Source organism: Chelmon rostratus, chromosome 12, assembly GCF_017976325.1.
Source record: "Chelmon rostratus isolate fCheRos1 chromosome 12, fCheRos1.pri, whole genome shotgun sequence".
In the NCBI taxonomy this organism is placed as follows: Eukaryota; Metazoa; Chordata; class Actinopteri; order Chaetodontiformes; family Chaetodontidae; genus Chelmon; species Chelmon rostratus.
Genome location: NC_055669.1, coordinates 23,597,565 through 23,614,298, shown reverse-complemented (window position 1 = coordinate 23,614,298; position 16,734 = coordinate 23,597,565). Strand labels below are relative to the sequence as shown.

Here is a 16,734-nt window from a genome sequence, read left to right as displayed (position 1 = left end):
AACGACATCTTCATCATTCTTCTAATGTAAATCACTTTATTCTGAGGGAAAACGTGAATATGCCTGAAACTGTGGTGATAATAAAACAGCAGAACTACGGCAAGTCCCACAGGTCAAAGTTAAACCTGGAAGTCTGTAGTCTGTAAACTGTGATGGACGTTTGGAGCAGATAGTTTGTGTAATAACTTCATTCTCTCCCAAGGTGTTTGTTCAAAACGTGTCTGACTGCTTGCTTGTCTGACTGCAGGGCGAGTTGCTGCTGTATTCCCAGATCCCAGCGATTAGCCCGGTCCTGTCATTATCAGAAATGACAGAAATGATGACCTGAGGTACAACAGTATGACCCAAATTGGAAGAAATTGGAATTCCCCTTTGTTAAATTGTGTATGATGTGTTGAAAGGGTTGTAATTTTGATGCAAATCATCTGCTCCTTCAGTCACATGGAAAACAGGTGTTCAGGATTAGCTCCAAGCAGCCAGTGACTGGGCACTGTCACGTTGCAGACGGAGGGGTAAAACCGCTCTGCAGAAGGGGACATTTTATTTAAGTTGGTGCACTTCTTTGTGCTTGTGTGTGCCTGCGGCCAAGTTCAGGCGTCTGCAATAACTTCGTCACTGTTTTGATTGTTATTGTATATTGTTTCAGTGCTTGTGTCTGTGAGAGTCACCCTGTGCATACCTGAGCAGATGGTAGCTTCCACTTCAGGTGAGGCTTAAAGGGTAAAACGCTCGGCTGGTCTGCAGCAGAGTGAAGGTGTGGGCTTCGTTCACTTTTTGTTGAACTTTTTGTTTTTTGAGTCTTCTTCTTTATTGTTTTCCGGTGATATCTGGACACACAGATTTTTTTGGTTTTATCTTTATTGCTGAAATTCTGCCACCACATCAACACAAAAAGTGTGAAAGAAATTTGCTCAGTCAAAAATACTGTTGCAGTTGCTCAAAACATTGAATTAAAACCCTCTAAACTCAGATACCAAAACAGAATCACTGCAATCTTGTGAGATATTTTCATCTGCAGACTTTAGAAAAGTTAAAAAAAATGTCTTATGTCCTGCCTTTTTCATTAACCAATTTTTTTTTTTGTCCCGTGTTGAAATGAACCACAGAGATTAGCTCTTCAACAAATGCTCATGTAACTGGATGGAGCTCTTCAGCACATAAATGCCTATTTTTTTTTTTTTATTTAGACCTCTTGACCCTTATCATCTGGCTTAGCTTGTGTGTGTGTGTGTGTGTGTCAGGAGGTTGGTTAACAGACCTGGCTGTCATGAACCTGCCCAGCAGTAGACTGATTGGATGGGAGGGTTTTGTGTCACTGTTTGCTCTGGTTAATGAGCGGAAGGAAGGTGAGCTAATACAATGCACACACTCTGTCAACAGAGGGACACTGTCAGGGGTGTGTGTGTGTGTGTGTGCGTGTGCAGTCAAGGGTGACTGCTTTAAGCCTCACATCCTACCTCGGGCTGATTAGTAGTCGCTCTTTAAGTAAACACCCAGCTAACTGTGGATGAATCTAACCTGTGGAAGGAAGGAAGGGAGGAATCCTCCATCCATCACTGACCAAGAGCGCCAACATGGACACACATGACAGGGAACTCAAATTTCCCCCAGTCGTGGCCAGAAAATTAAAAACTTCCACTCCATGTGAGGCACAAGTTAAACAACACAACCGCTGAGAAAGTGTCTCATGGTCAAAAAAAAGTTTCATGGGCTCATCAGCAGTTTAAAAAAACATGTCAATCAGGTGCCTGACTAGACAAAAAAAACAAGCCGTGTAAAGTGAGTAACGATGCACAGCTGCATATTTTACTCAGAATGGATGCCGAGATTTTTCTGAAACTCTTCATATAGTTATTTATACACTGATTATTTATCCGGCCAGTGAGAAGTCAGTGAAAGCAACGTTCCCTCCGAGATCAAGGGTGGCGTCTAAAAGACTGCGTCCAAACTTAAGGAAAGTAAACATCTTCAGAAGTCACGGGGGCCTCCACGTCTTATCTCGAAGTCATGCATCAGATCTAATTACACTCGGGCCATGAAGTTTTAAATCAACTGAATTACCCTGGGGACCTGGGCGACACTTTCTTTAAATATTCATTTAATTGCCTTCTTCAGATGGATGTTCGGGAGGAGCTGTGGGGTCCGCTGAAACTGGGTCAGGTTGCTTACTGGCGACTGCAGAATGAGGCACTGGGAAAATCAAGGATTGTTTTGAGGTGTTAAAAGAAGGTGATTGTTTCTGCAGCGATTATGTAATCTGCACAGGAATGCGTTTGGCAAGTACGAAATATAGCTGATAAAATCTCTGAAGGCCTTAATTTCTGTCTCGGGCTTCTATCTGAGGTACAAAACTGGGCAACGAGCTGAATGAAGCAGGCGCCAACAGCCTCTGCCTCCTTCCATTTATTTCCAGCAGTCAACTGTCATTATGGAAGGATGGGAGGGACGGGATGGCGGCAACTCTGCCAGCCAGAAAACGACGCTTAAACGCAACACAGACTTCACATTAGCAGCATCACATCATTTAATGCCCGAAGCATACGCCAAATCTCTGGTTTGAAAAGAAGCCAAAACATCTATTTCCAAACTTTGGAATAGTTGACCTCTAAGTGAAACAAGTCGAGACTCTTTCGTATTTCGTTTTTTTTTATTTGCTGCATTTGCTTTGTTGTTGTTTAAGCTTTGTGTTTTTAACACTTTGTAACTTTTGATTTGTAAAATGTTGTTTGAAGAAACCTTCTCTTACTGACCGGCCGGCAGCGCTCGAGGCCGCGTGTGTTTTGGACTGCGTGTCCCCACAGTGGTACAAGCCGCCGTTAATCGACAGTATGCTGATCAGCTCAGCGTTAGCACATTCTGTTATAGGAAGGACAGTAGAGTTTGAGAGTATCGCCAGGCCGAACTTCCCATGAGGAGGTCACAAAGACAAACATTTCAGTTCCACAGCACGCCTCAGTAACCCTGTGAGAACCCCTCCTCCCTCGCCTTTTTCTTTGCCGTCATGAACTTTGAGAGCCCTGGGAGAATCGGTGGGGGCAAGAAGGGAGGTTAGATAGAGGAGTGGCAGGGTGGGCAGCTTGGAGAATGCAGAAATTGACTTCTAAACAGATGCAGTAATTCCATTTCCACCCCTTTACACTTGGTATGCAGGGGGCCAGCTCGTAACCCTACACCCGCTATCGCCGTCGCACACAGAAGGTGGGAGGCGTAGTCGCCAGTTGGTGGCTGGGGCCGCCGAGTCTATCAGCCTTGTTAATCAATACGGGTTCCACTCTGATAGAGAGCGATCGGTGTAACCGATGCCCATTCCGCTCCTCTGTTCGCCCTGGCGGGGGGGAGAGAGGCACCTGTTTCCTGCGACTTTCACCTGCGGTTCGCAGCTCGGCCGGAGACGGCCGGCCCAGCGTGAGGCAACTGGATCGGCCCCTGAGAGTCCCTCCGTGAACATGGGAATGTCTGAGGAGTCTGATTCTATCATGACACAAAACGGTGGCTGGTATGAAAGTAAAATACTGAAAATAGCTGAAGTTTGTGCGAGCATAAAGCTGCTCTGAGTAAAAAAACAACCAAAATCACAAATGAGTATCTCAGCTTTACTGAAAAATGCAGTACAGCTGCTGTAAAGACTCCTTACCTCAATTATAATAACAAATGCATATCATTCCATGTGCTCAGGATACTAAAACAACATGCAAAGTCACCTTTAACTTTATCTTAACTTTTTCGTTTTTTAATTGTGTACATGAATGTTGAGCAGAGAGCACTGGAAAACACTTAAATGTGTCTAAACTTTTTTTTTTTGGTGCATGCAGACTAGCATAGCAGGTCCACCAGCAGCCAGTTTTTTTTTTTGTTTTGTTTTTTTGTCTTTTAGGAAATCTAAAAGGATTCAAATTCCCTCAGAAGTGAAGTCAAATTAAATGTTTTGGAGACAAACATAATAGTCAATATTTATATAGTCCAGAATCAGAAATCTCAATTTTTCTCAAGACGTTTCTATCCTGTGTGTAATGTAGATGGCAGAATGACATAGGTGTTGGCACTGGCATTATAGAGCAGGAATTCTTCGCTACACCGGTGCTGTGAGTGAAATGGTTTAATACGCTGCAGCTAGAAAGAACTGCAGGAACACCTGGATAGAAAAGGGAACACAGTGGCTCCAGGTCCAGGTCTTGGGGGATAGTTTAGGGGCGCTGGAGACTATGTGCACTAGTTGTGCAGCAGTTTGGCAGGGTGATAACTGAGGCTGCCCAGAAGTTGACAGGATCTGACTTCCAAAGCCCATGTGAACGCTGGGCAGCGCACTTCTCCGTCTTCAGAGAATTAACCAGATGTTTATGAGTTGGAGCTGAGATAACTCACAGCCGAACGTCGCTGTGATGACATGCAAAAGTTTTGCAGCACCTGCATGTTTGTTGTGAGACGATGGGAGATGTCGTGTATACACGCATGTCTGTGTCTGAACGCTGATTTCTTATTGTACAGCTTCATATCACACCTCGGTGGATATTGTTTGTGATTGTTCTGTCAAGCTTTTCGGCCAGACGAGAGAATACAGGGAGCGCAAAGAAATTACAGGAAAGTATCTTACACTCAGTTTTTGGATTGCCAGCTCACCCAGCACCATCACAATTATCTCTTCACAACACACCCCACCCAGCTGGAACCCCAAAACTGAGCGAAAACAAGCATCCTTGAGCAAATGTTGGCGTCTGAGGCTAATTGGTTCTGATAAAACCTGTGCAATGGAGACATGCTGCCTGTCTGCCAAAGTGTCTCAGCTCCGTTTGAAGCTGATGAATCCAATAAGAAGTGTGAATGACTTTAATTAGTGCTATCACAATGCCTTATCTGCCCGTGTTAGCTTATTTTCTTTAGGCTGAGCTCAGAAACTGTTTGCACACACACAGACACACACACACACTGTCCTGTTTGTTGGGCCCAGTGGTGCGTCGCAGTAATCGCCGGCCCAGCATGCTCCGAGTGAAACATTGGCACCAGCGTTAAGACAAACAGCCCCCCTCCCTTTAGGCCAAGACAACCCCCCGCTGTGGGCTAACAAGAACACATTAACCTCCTTTACCACACACACATTCTCCCACTTTTTCTCCTCCATGCAGACGCGTTCCCATACTGTCACACGGAAGCAGAGAGACACATTTTCTCTCATTCCTTCACACATGCGTCCATCTCCGAGGCCACAGATCGTTGAGGGAGCGACGGACATCAGACTGGTGCTCCCTTGTGGCACTCGGAAACATTTGCTAATGAATGATTGACACTCTGGCTTTTCACGAACTTTGCAGCACAATGAGCCATCACGAGACCTAAATCTTAAGAGTGGAAATCTTTCAGTCCACTTGCTTTTACACGGTGGCTGAACAAATGTGAAACAACATGAAGTTGCCTGTTTATTTTATCAGTTTTTCTTTTATAGTCAAAATTAGCAGTATTTTCAATTAGAAATTAAACTTAATCGGTACTTATTTCCGTGCAAATGAGAAATAGTATATTTAAGTAATAAAAATATAAAACATTGTTTTGTTGAAGTGATGTATAGTAAAATAATTAAGAAGTAATAATAAAAACATTTTCAGGAGAAAATTAATTTCTTTCCTGCATTTGCTTCAGTGGTGCTGTGATGCATTCAGGCACATCCTGTATCCTGCTCTCCCAATACGTTTGGTAGGTTTATGTTAGTTTACTCCCCACTGTCTGTATCCCTAATTACATTTCTCCGTAATGTCTCTATTGTATTACAGCTCCCCTTTTCCTTGTTTGTAAAGGGCGGCTGTGTGTGTGTGTGTGTGTGTGTGTGTGTTGGGACGGGGGGTAAACAGAGACAAAGTGATTATAACCTTTCCTCCAGGGTGAACATTTTAAACAAGCACCTATAGAAGAAATCCCTGATTGACTTATTTCCCCCTCTCCGCCCATGCTGGGGGAGTGTCCTCGCTCCGCCGGTATAAAACCCAACGCACCCTGCATCTCCACAGCATGCAGAGTGAGACGCGGTGAGACACCGACACAAAGGGAGAGGGGAGCCTGTCAGTGTCCCAGCCTGTGTGAGAATTACGCGCTTGTTGGTGGATGTTACAGACTCTATACAGCAGCACAAACTCTCTGCGCTCTAGCATGAGTTCAGCAGCATCTCTGGATTAATCGGACTTGCAGCCTACTTGCAAAGCGCAAGTTCGCTGGCACTTAATCGAGGACGAACCGCGCAGTGAAAACAACGATGGAGAGGAGTATCCCGGGATGGTGCGTGCTGTTCACCCTCGTCCTGCACGGAACGGGCTGCATGGCGGCTAAGGAGCTCCAGTGCCAGGAGATTTCTGTGCCTCTGTGCAAAGGAATCGGCTACAATTACACCTACATGCCCAACCAGTTCAACCACGACACGCAGGATGAGGCCGGCCTTGAGGTGCACCAGTTTTGGCCACTGGTGGAGATAAAGTGCTCACCGGACTTGCGGTTCTTCCTCTGCAGCATGTACACGCCGATCTGCCTGGAGGACTACAAGAAGCCTCTACCGCCGTGCAGGAGCGTCTGCGAGCGGGCCAAAGCTGGCTGCGCACCGCTCATGAGGCAGTACGGCTTCCCATGGCCAGACCGGATGAAGTGCGACCTGCTGCCCGAGCAAGGTAACCAAGACACCCTGTGCATGGACTACAACCGGAGCCAGACCACCACTGCGTCTCCTGTGGTAGCGAAGCCGACCAACCGGCCCCTGAAGCCGTACAACCCCAGGAAGAAGAGCGGCTACGGTCGCGGCATCCCCGGGAAACACAAACCAGCAGCGTCCCCGTGCGAGCCGGGATGCTTCTGCCGCGCGCCCATGGTGCCAGTGACCAGCGACGGGCACCCGCTGCACAACCGTGTCAAGACAGGACAGATCCTGAACTGCGCCATGCCGTGCCACAACCCCTACTTCACCCAGGAAGAGAGGACTTTCACCGCCTTTTGGATCGGCCTGTGGTCCGTCCTGTGCTTCATCTCCACTTTCGCAACGGTGGCAACTTTTCTAATCGACATGGAGAGGTTTAAGTACCCAGAGCGCCCCATCATATTCCTCTCCGCCTGCTACATGTTCGTGTCAATTGGATACATCGTCAGACTGATCGCCGGACACGAGGAAGTGGCCTGCAACCGGGACAACGGCGCTGAACACATCCATTATGAAACCACAGGTCCTGCGCTCTGCACCATCGTCTTCCTGCTCATTTACTTCTTCGGCATGGCCAGCTCGATCTGGTGGGTGATTCTGTCCCTCACTTGGTTCCTCGCCGCGGGTATGAAGTGGGGGAACGAGGCCATCGCCAGTTACGCACAGTACTTTCACTTGGCCGCCTGGCTCATCCCCAGCATGAAATCCATAGCAGTTCTGGCTTTGAGCTCTGTGGACGGAGACTCTGTGGCTGGGATTTGCTACGTGGGCAACCAGAATTTGGATAACCTGCGAGGTTTCGTGTTGGCGCCGCTGGTTATCTACCTGTTCATCGGCACCATGTTTTTGCTGGCCGGGTTCGTCTCGCTGTTCCGGATCAGGAGTGTTATCAAGCAGGGTGGCACAAAGACTGATAAACTGGAGCGGCTGATGATCCGGATAGGGGTTTTCACAGTTTTGTACACCGTCCCAGCCACGGTCATAGTGGCGTGTTACTTTTACGAGCAGCATAACAGACAGACGTGGGAAATTACGCACAATTGCACGTGCTTGACGGACCCGAACAGGCAAAGGCCGGACTATGCTGTGTTCATGTTGAAATACTTTATGTGCCTCCTGGTGGGCATCACTTCGGGAGCCTGGATCTGGTCCGGGAAAACCCTGGACTCCTGGAGGACTTTTTGCACGCGGTGCTGCTGGGGGAGTAAAGCCTCCGCGGGCTCCATGTACAGCGACGTGAGCACGGGGCTGACCTGGAGGTCCGGGACGGCCAGCTCGGTCTCCTGCCCCAAACAGATGCCACTGTCCCGGGTTTGAACAGGGGGGGTTCCCCGCTCAAATGCGTTTCATGTCATTTGACACTAAAGACTTAAAACCAGCGCACGTCGGCTCTTTTGGGGACAAAGTGGCGTAAAGACTGATTTGAGGTGTTTTATATGGTTAATCTGGTAAATGATTCAAGGTGAGTCACAAAACTGTCAGTTTGAGTGACACTTTGGTCATGAGCACTCCCCTAATGTGAACTCTTTGTTTGAACTTGTGGTCACTTCTGCTTCATCCTGCTTTAAAAAAGTTAGAAGCTCAGTTTGGACTTATACTTATGGAAAGTGCTCCTTCCTTGCCTTATCCAAATGACGTCCATGGGTTTGAATAGAGGGGGGTGGGAGAGGGAGGGGGTGACTAATTGTGTTGGGATTGTCCATCAGCGTGTTGTAATTAGCACATTAATGAGCGCCTAATGGCTTCTCTGGAAATAATGAGAATGTCAGCAGCAGAACAATGTACCTGGCACTAAGAATGCGGAGCTTATCTGGGCTTAATTGAATGCGTGCAGCTGACAAGATCCTCCTTGTCGATAGGTTACAGGTAGAGCCGGGGCTCTTCTTCCTCTCACTGTAAAGAACCGCTGTGTCTTAACTGTAAGAGTCACGATCAGACTGCTCTGCTTGAGAAGAGGCCATCGCTGGGCTGTTTTCCTCTGCAACATGGATTTACACGTACACGAATCAATGCCTTAATACTGTCTCATACGGGTTGCATTAGCGCGTAAAGTGTATTTATATAATTATTGGTGTACATATATTGTACATTTGTATATGGAAATTTACGAGATTGTAAATATGTATAATTCCCACTTTGATAGAAGATTTTATTTTGAGAATAAAACAACTTTTATTGACATTTCCCTCGTGCGTCCTGGTCATTCTCGGTAAAACTTTGTTGTGAGTGTGGACCCTGTGAATGCTTAAAAGCTGTTGTGATGCATGCTTTGTAAACTCAGTCTGAACGGTGATGTTCTGCTTGGTGTGGCGGTGCGCACACGCCGATGAGATCTCGGTGTGTTCGTGCGTAAAGGCTGAATTCTGACAGTCATGGATTCATTTTTAACTCCACAGGGGGACGTTTTGTTGCACCTCCCCGGTGTCGCAGATTCACCCGCTGTGAGACGCAGGGAACGACATCGGCATGGCAATGGAAGCACTACAGGTGGTCTCAGTTTACCCCCTGCGCTTCAGTCTTGTTATTAAGTCTTTTCTTTTGTCCTCAGTTAAATCCCTGATCCGGGCTAAATATGGCACGTTTTGCCTTATCCTAGAAGGCAATTAACCTCCTCTCCTCTTTAATTCTTCTCTTTTTCCAACAGGTGGGGAACAATTTCAACATTTTAGAGCGCACATCTGCTTCATCATACATGGCAATACATGCTTACTGACTGGCTGTTCAGGTTACTCTAAAAAAGGTGGATTTTCTACAATGTAGAGATGCCTCAGGATTATAATTAAGACGTCAGTGAGGCGGGACGCACACTCTGTAACTGCAGGCCGACACCCTCTCTTTCGTGCGTAAAGGTAATTAAGGCCGTGCTGTGTGGTCCATTTATCATCTCTTAACTGTCACTATCATCAAGTGTTTGTGCGTAATGGCTGCAATATCGCGTAAGTGGGGTTTATGTCTGCCTCTAAAGTGGGAAAATAGTGAGTGTCCGCAAATGTTTTTCAAATGATGCATATATTCGTAATGCGCCTAAACAAAAAATTGTGCTCCCTGAACTCCACCAGGCTTACAAGAGACGTATAAAATTGTATCATCCTGCCACCTTGTGGTCAAACGATTCAACACCGACAGCCGGCAGCAAAGCGCACAGAATTCATTTCGACAGTTCAGTGCATGTGCATCGAGTTGGTTTGATGTAGCGTTAAAAACATTCACGTTTAGTCAACCAGAATGAGGGGGTGTCCTTTTTTCTGCTGTGGGTTTATGTTCATAACCTGTAAAAGTTTAAGCTTCTTTTTTCAAAATATATATTAACATCAAAAATAACAGTCTGTCTTGGCTCTAACTTATAGCTGGACTGCACGTTTTTATGGGCCCACGTGTTCATCATTCAGTCAGTGAAGCCAGTGGAGATGACGGAGTTTGACACTGGTTTTCTGTTGCTGTGAATACACAGCCGGTTGTGATGGAATATGATAAACTGCAATAAATAAATCAGCTTCCTCACACAGAGGTCTAACTGTGACAACCTTGACATATGTCAAATTTGTCTCTGTCAGTTATTCATGAAATTAAGAGACAGCAGATCTCGTTTGCTCCCTCTAATGAGAACAAATTGGTCTGCAGCTGCTTGTTAAGCATGTGACAAGTTAGCTTTCCTCTTCCAGTGGGTTTGTGTGTGTGTGTGTGTGTGTTGTGGCAGGGGGCTGGGCATGTTCCCTCAAGCCCAGAAGTAAAAAATCAACAGAGGAAATGGGCCGAGGGTCGTGCCTGATCCATCTCCTTCGAACATAAACAGGGCACTGACTCGACGGTTCAGGAAGAGCTCATCACAGACAGATCCTATTGGTGAAACTCAGAAACTCAGTCCACTGCATTGGTTCCAATTAGGATGTTTATGAATGCCATCCTTGTCTAATGATGGAATTAGCCGTCTGACTCTGATTGGTTTGAAATGAATCATGTTAAGATGTCTGAATGGCTGTTAGGGGTCACGTCGCAGCGGGAGCGCATCATTCAAGAATGTATACACGACAGGGTGGGGGGCGATCTGCTTTCAATAACAGCTATTGTCATGTCATGGCTGATTTACAATGCCGTCTAAAACAAACATTTCTTCAAGGTCTAACAGACGTGCCTCATGATGGACAGATGACCTCACTGCCCCAGAGCATGCTGGGAGCAACTGCACAAGTCTAAAAAGAAGCAAGTGAAAATGAATTAATCACAGCAGGAGAATATAGTTGAGGTGCGTAGCTTTCTACAGCGGATCTGTTGGCCATTTGGTCGCAGTGGAAACAAACTGTGCATAAAAAATTAGCATAATAAGATACAAACTTTAAGAATGAAGGTTTGAAGCATCATCTCATTAACTGAAGCATTGGACACGAGGAAACTTTGACCTGCTGGTGCTGCTACCTTTAAAAATCATGAGACTACCAAAGTCATTAAGATTTAGAGACTCATTCATGTCACACGCATGGTGAGGGGTGTAGAGGTGAGAGGTCAAAGGTCGTCGTGTTTGTCATTTCTGGCATTTCCTGCAGGGGCAACAAAAAGCAGGCTGGGAGACGTCTTGTCAATCTTGAATTCTATTAGACAACAGAAATCTTGCTCAGGTTTAATTATTAGCTGAAACTTAATTGTTTGGGACACTCGTGACCCGGCTGAATGGATTCTGTAGTGAAGGTTACGCATAACGAGCAGTTTCCTTGTCATGAGGTGAACTACTTGGGGTGTGAAGACGGTTGTATAATGTCTCCTGTGGCTCTTTATGGAGCTTTAGCAGAAACAAAGCTTATGATGTTTCAGATGCTGTTTTCTGGTGGTGGATATTTGCGGATGTTTTTGCAAAAGCAGTTTTCTCAGATATGTTCCCCAATCAATTCATTTGTGGACAAGAAGTCAGACCAAATAGAAGATCTTGAAGCCACTCGCTCTTCCTTTTCACTAAACCAGCACCCATGGATCACCCCCTCTCCTTTCCCAATCCCTCTGTCATCAACATCAAAAGAAGACAGAATGGATTTTGTTTTCCGAGCCGTAGCCATCAGGGACAAACCCCACCCGCCCGCCCATCTAAACTACAACCGCAGAGGTGAAGAGGATGCTGGGTAATCAATATTTCTGATGCCTCTGACATGCCTTTGATACCTCTGATGTGCTGTTGTGGTCAATGTCGAGCTTTCCCTCCCACCTCTCAATCTCCTCCGTCTGTCACCCATGAGATGGGAGAGTGTTATTGCACCGGAGGCGGATGCAGGTTGACACATTAACTTCAGATGAGGAGGAGATCGATGGGCAGCGAGGACGCCGACTCCAAATACTCTGCTCTGTATTGATGTGTGAACACAGCTGTACAGCACGAAGGGCACATATGAGCCATGTTGTCTCTGAATGAGACACCTACCAGTTAATTCACATACATGATATAAAGTGGCGTTATGGTATAAAAGTGGAAACATATTTGAGGGGTAAACACTGAGGTCTCAGTATATGAAATATTTTGTGTTATCTTTTTTTTTAGGTTGAAAAAAGCAGCAATGAAAGTTTTATCTAGAAGAAAGAAGCTTTAACCTCAAGAAACATTATTATTGTTCAAACAAGGATTTAAGGAGCTGTAGCTTTCCATTATTATTAAATTATCAATTCCTATTTCTAGCCCATTTTATCAAATGGTTGTCAGTTTACCAGGACATTTAATTTGGTATGGGAAAATGTAGGTGATGCTCTCACGCTGCAATGCCTCCTGCCCATTTGTTCATCGTCTACTGCAATAGTTACCTTTGACCACTAGATGTCAGTAAAAGCGTAGATCAGCGCAGGCAGAGATCACCTGAGAGGATCTGTCATGTGCTAACATTTGAAGGATTCAGTAGATCTCAACAACAAGCCGCTGGTGAAATAAGTGGGTATTAACCACAATTTGCTAAATATAATTTGAGACTATTATTCATTTTGCACTGTGGCTGAAAATATACTGTGTATGATTTTTGCTTACTTTGGTGTGGCTTCACAAAAAGACCCTCTTTCAATATGAAAAGACAAAGTGAAACACAACTGCCAGCCAGTCTTTATCGCCCAGCATCGATATTTGTGGTTAATGGGAGCATATGGGTTCAACCAGGTTCCTAAATCTGGTGGAAAGCCTTTCAGAGGAGTGGAGGCGGTTGTAGCAGCAGATGGTTTTTGGATGAGATGTTCAGCTATCACATGTGGCCATAATCCTGATGTGTCCATATACTTTTGGCCATGTAGTGTCTCATCGTTCAGTTTTAGACACATTTTCAAACCATGCCAACACAAATCCTATGTATTTCTGTGCATTTTTTAATGTATTTAAAGAGTTGGTGCATGCAAAATATTCATATGATCTTACCATAGATCGCACAACAAAGCGACGCCTTTAACGTGGCTCATATCATGACTGGACCATGTGTCGACACAGACAAGGTGGCAGGGACTTTGCCAAGGACACATAGCTGACAAAACTGTTTCTGTGTGTGTGTTTTGTGTGTGTGTGTGTGTGTGAGAGTGTTTGCTTGACACATTTCGGGAAGCAACAACAGACACATGCCGTCACTTTGGGTACGCTGTTTTGTGTGGATATGGGTCAAAGCATGTGTAGGGTCGCCAGGTTTGCTTGTTCGACCTCTTGACCCCCACCAGTGACAGTACGATCCTTTCTCCGAGCACCCAGCACCCTGCTGGTGTTTCTGCATGTCTTAGCTGCCCTAAATACCACAGCAGAAGAAGAATGAGAAGGGTGTGAGTCATGTGTTAGGGTCACGGCTGCAGTGGAGGTAATGTGTCTCAGGGGTCGTGCTGCTGCATTCACTGTCACTGTTTTGGAGTAGAAGTTTTTATTCCGGTAAATTAAAACAATCACTTTAAGAGAGAGTTTTTCTCACCCAGGATGTTGTTTTAAAAGTTTTTGAAAGTAAAGAAAACACTAAAAGCACGCAGCTGGTTGCAAAGAACTCTCACAACCGATAAGAACAAGAGTTTTATCCCACGAGGAAACAGACAGAAAGATGCTGAAAGGCACAAAAATAGAAGACATTTCAGTCATGAGGCCATCATCATCATTTTCTCATGATAGTCATTTCCTTTATACTACATCTAAATTTCATGTGAACCTTTGCACCTGAGACACTTTTTGGACGTAAGAAAATATCCTCAATGCAGGATATTTTATTTTAACAGTAAAGTCATCGTACAGGTCAAACGGCTTCGCTTGCATTCTGAGTTAACGTCGAACGATAGCGGCGAGGAGGTTGAAGGTCTTCAGTCGCCCCAGCAGGGTTGGCTTCAGTCGGGGTCACGGCTGGGTCGTGCAGCGGTCATGTGACGGGTCAGAGGTCAGGTCAGCGTGTCTGTTGTGGCTGCCAGCGCTCCGTCATCCAGACGACAGCTGAGAACTGTAAGTGCTGCTTCATCAAGGTCAGCCTGTGTTTGTTTCACCGGGACAAACAGCTCAGGGTGTTAAACAGAAGCAAAACTATGCGAATCAGCCTCGTTCTCATGAGCCGACCAGTGAAGTATTTTTAATATTACAAAAACAATAGCGTTCAGTAAGCATGCATCAAGAAAAACACATTGTCGCGTGGAAACAAGAAACAAAAACAGGTAAAAGAAGCAGCTGGGTTTTGATTGGCTGTTGACTGTGTGTAAAGTACAGACCTGTCCTTTACTGTATGGATGAACACTCGCATGTTCAGTTACCTTTGTATCCTGTGAGCCCTCGTGTTGCATCATCAAATCTTCCCTTTTAGTACAACAAACCTTTCTATGAATTCATGCTGTTAATATTGACAGTTAAAGCAACACAGCTGGGCCTTTAAACGTCGATGCACCGCAGTTTTTGTACAATGTCAATCACACCCATGCCCTCTTGTCTTGAGATTCACTGCTGTCAGACTGCTGGCCTGAGTTTGCCCCAGCTGGAGTGTACTGGCCCAGCTTTTTGGCACCCATAGGTGTTGGCGCTCTGGGGTTTGGTTGTGGTCCCCTGTCAGGGCGAGGGGACAGGGGAGGTCTCAGGTGGCTGTGGAGGACAAAGTGAGTTGGTACTGGAGTGTTCATGGGAGTGGGCGACTGAGACGTGTCCACTTTGGCATCTTTGCTTTCAGGCCTCTTGTCGTCACCAGTTTTTATTACGGTCCCAGCATTCGTCTTTGCATGAGGAGGTTCACCATTTGGCACCGCAGCAGCAGCGTGTTTTTCGTCTTTGAGACCAATCTTTGAGCTGCCACTCAGGCTTCTGCTCAGAAGAGCATCGCTGTCTTCAGTCGTCGTCGTCGTAAACATACTGCTTTGCTCTCCTTTGCTCATCTCCTCCATGAACATCTCCCTTTTCCTCCTCCATCTCACCATCGCCTTCGCGGAGCTCACCAGGTCGACCAAACTTAGCAGAACGGACAAGGAGGCAACACCCAGCATGAAGTTGAGCATTAGCGTCTTCTCGGTTCGCCTGGAGATGTAGCATTCGACCCCAGATGTGCAGGGAGCCTCGTAGCACAGGAAGCTCTTAGGAATGGACAATCCAAAGAGAAAAAACTGGCCTGCACCGAAAACCACTTCTAGGAGGATCCGCAGAATAATAACCAGGAAGTACGCGCAGTAGAAGCGTGGCGCCCCCTGTTCACGCTGGAGGTCGTGAAGTGGAGCTCTGTGGAAGGACGGTTCTCTTGAGGAGCTCGAGTTCTCAAGGCTGAAAGGTGAGCCACCCCGGCTCCTGTCGTAGTAGAAGCCTCCACTGTGGGAACACGACAAAACTTTGTGCGTGACGTAAGTTGCAAAGAGCGCGTGGGGAAGACAGAGCAGAACAAGGTGGAAGAGCCAGAGGCGGAAGACGGACACGGGAGCGAACGCATCGAAGCACACGTTCGAGCAGCCCGGCTGGATGGTGTTGCAGATGAATCTTTCCTGCTCGTCACTGAAGAGGGTGAATCCGGCCAGCAGGAGGACGAGCAGACGTAAAACCAGCATCAGCATCCACCAGGTTTTACCTGTGATGAGAAAGAGGTGATGAAGTAATAATCATGTGTTCACAAAGTGGTGAACCTCGCTCCATCCCCTGCCTTTCCAGGATGATTCATACCCAATCATGATACTACCGTCACTGCAGGTCTTTCATCCAGACTGTACAATCCAATGTATAGTTATTATGTGCAATAACTTCTATTATTCTCTGATTATAAACATCCAGAACCACTACTGCAGGGAAAAGGTCACTTCAACTCTTACAGTTTTGTTTTTTTTTTGCTCCGTTGTTGGTTATTTGCCCCTTGTGTGTTCTGAAGAGCTTCTGTATTAGTGAATTTCTCGATTGTGAGATCGATAAAACCTGATCTAATCTAATCACCTGTTACTAATCAACCTGTTTACCTGTGGAATGATCCAAACAGGTGTTTTTGGAGCATTCCACATCATTCCCAGTCTTTTGTTGCTCCTGTCCCAACTTGTTTGAAAGATGTTGCCTCATCAGATTCAGAATATTCACAAAAATCAATGAAGCTGATGAGGTCAAACATTAAATATATTGACTTTGTGCAGTTTTCAGTTCAGCATATGTTTAAAAGGATTAGCAAATGATCACGATGTGTTTTATTTTATAGATCACGACAAAATTACTCAGGGAGAAACAAACTTCAAGACGAAGGGAAAACTTACCCATAAAGGAGACGCTGTGACTGATAGTGATGAAGAGTAGATCTATCACTCCCATCTTCCTCGTTGCTCCTAAGAAAACAATCCCAAACGCACAAGAAAATCAAAAGAAGAGAAGAAGAAAAGTTCCTGAGTCGCTGTCGCCTTCAGCGCTGTCTGAGAACTGCAGCGCTGACCCGCTCAGCTTGCTACTAAATGCAGTCACCTCGAATGTTTTCTTACTGCTTCTCGCTCTTGTCTGCGGAGGCCAGGACCTGTGGAGGGAGCTATTCTTACCAGGCTGCCATCAAAGCATTGTTGGGATGTCGAGGTACCGGTCAACCTTACTGGAAGCTGACAGTCATACGTAGGCGAGCTTGTAATAGACAATCACAGACGGCTAAATGGCACTGAGTCGGTCA

General features: G+C 45.9%; 2 protein-coding genes across 2 annotated transcripts; one reads left to right on the top strand and one right to left on the bottom strand.

Annotated features, from left to right (window-relative positions):
- The first annotated feature begins 6,009 nt into the window (after positions 1 to 6,009).
- On the top strand, positions 6,010 to 8,851 carry LOC121614679 (frizzled-8-like). The gene has a single exon (XM_041948670.1). It carries the CDS (start codon positions 6,239 to 6,241, stop codon positions 7,982 to 7,984), a length of 1,746 nt encoding a protein of 581 aa, XP_041804604.1. The 5' UTR covers positions 6,010 to 6,238; the 3' UTR covers positions 7,985 to 8,851.
- Positions 8,852 to 14,539: 5,688 nt separating this feature from the next.
- Positions 14,540 to 16,391, bottom strand: LOC121615634 (gap junction delta-4 protein-like). Its single transcript, XM_041950025.1, has 2 exons — positions 16,337 to 16,391; positions 14,540 to 15,672 (listed from the first exon to the last, which is right to left on the bottom strand). Exons 1-2 carry the CDS (start codon positions 16,389 to 16,391, stop codon positions 14,540 to 14,542), a joined length of 1,188 nt encoding a protein of 395 aa, XP_041805959.1.
- Between the last annotated feature and the right edge of the window lie 343 nt (positions 16,392 to 16,734).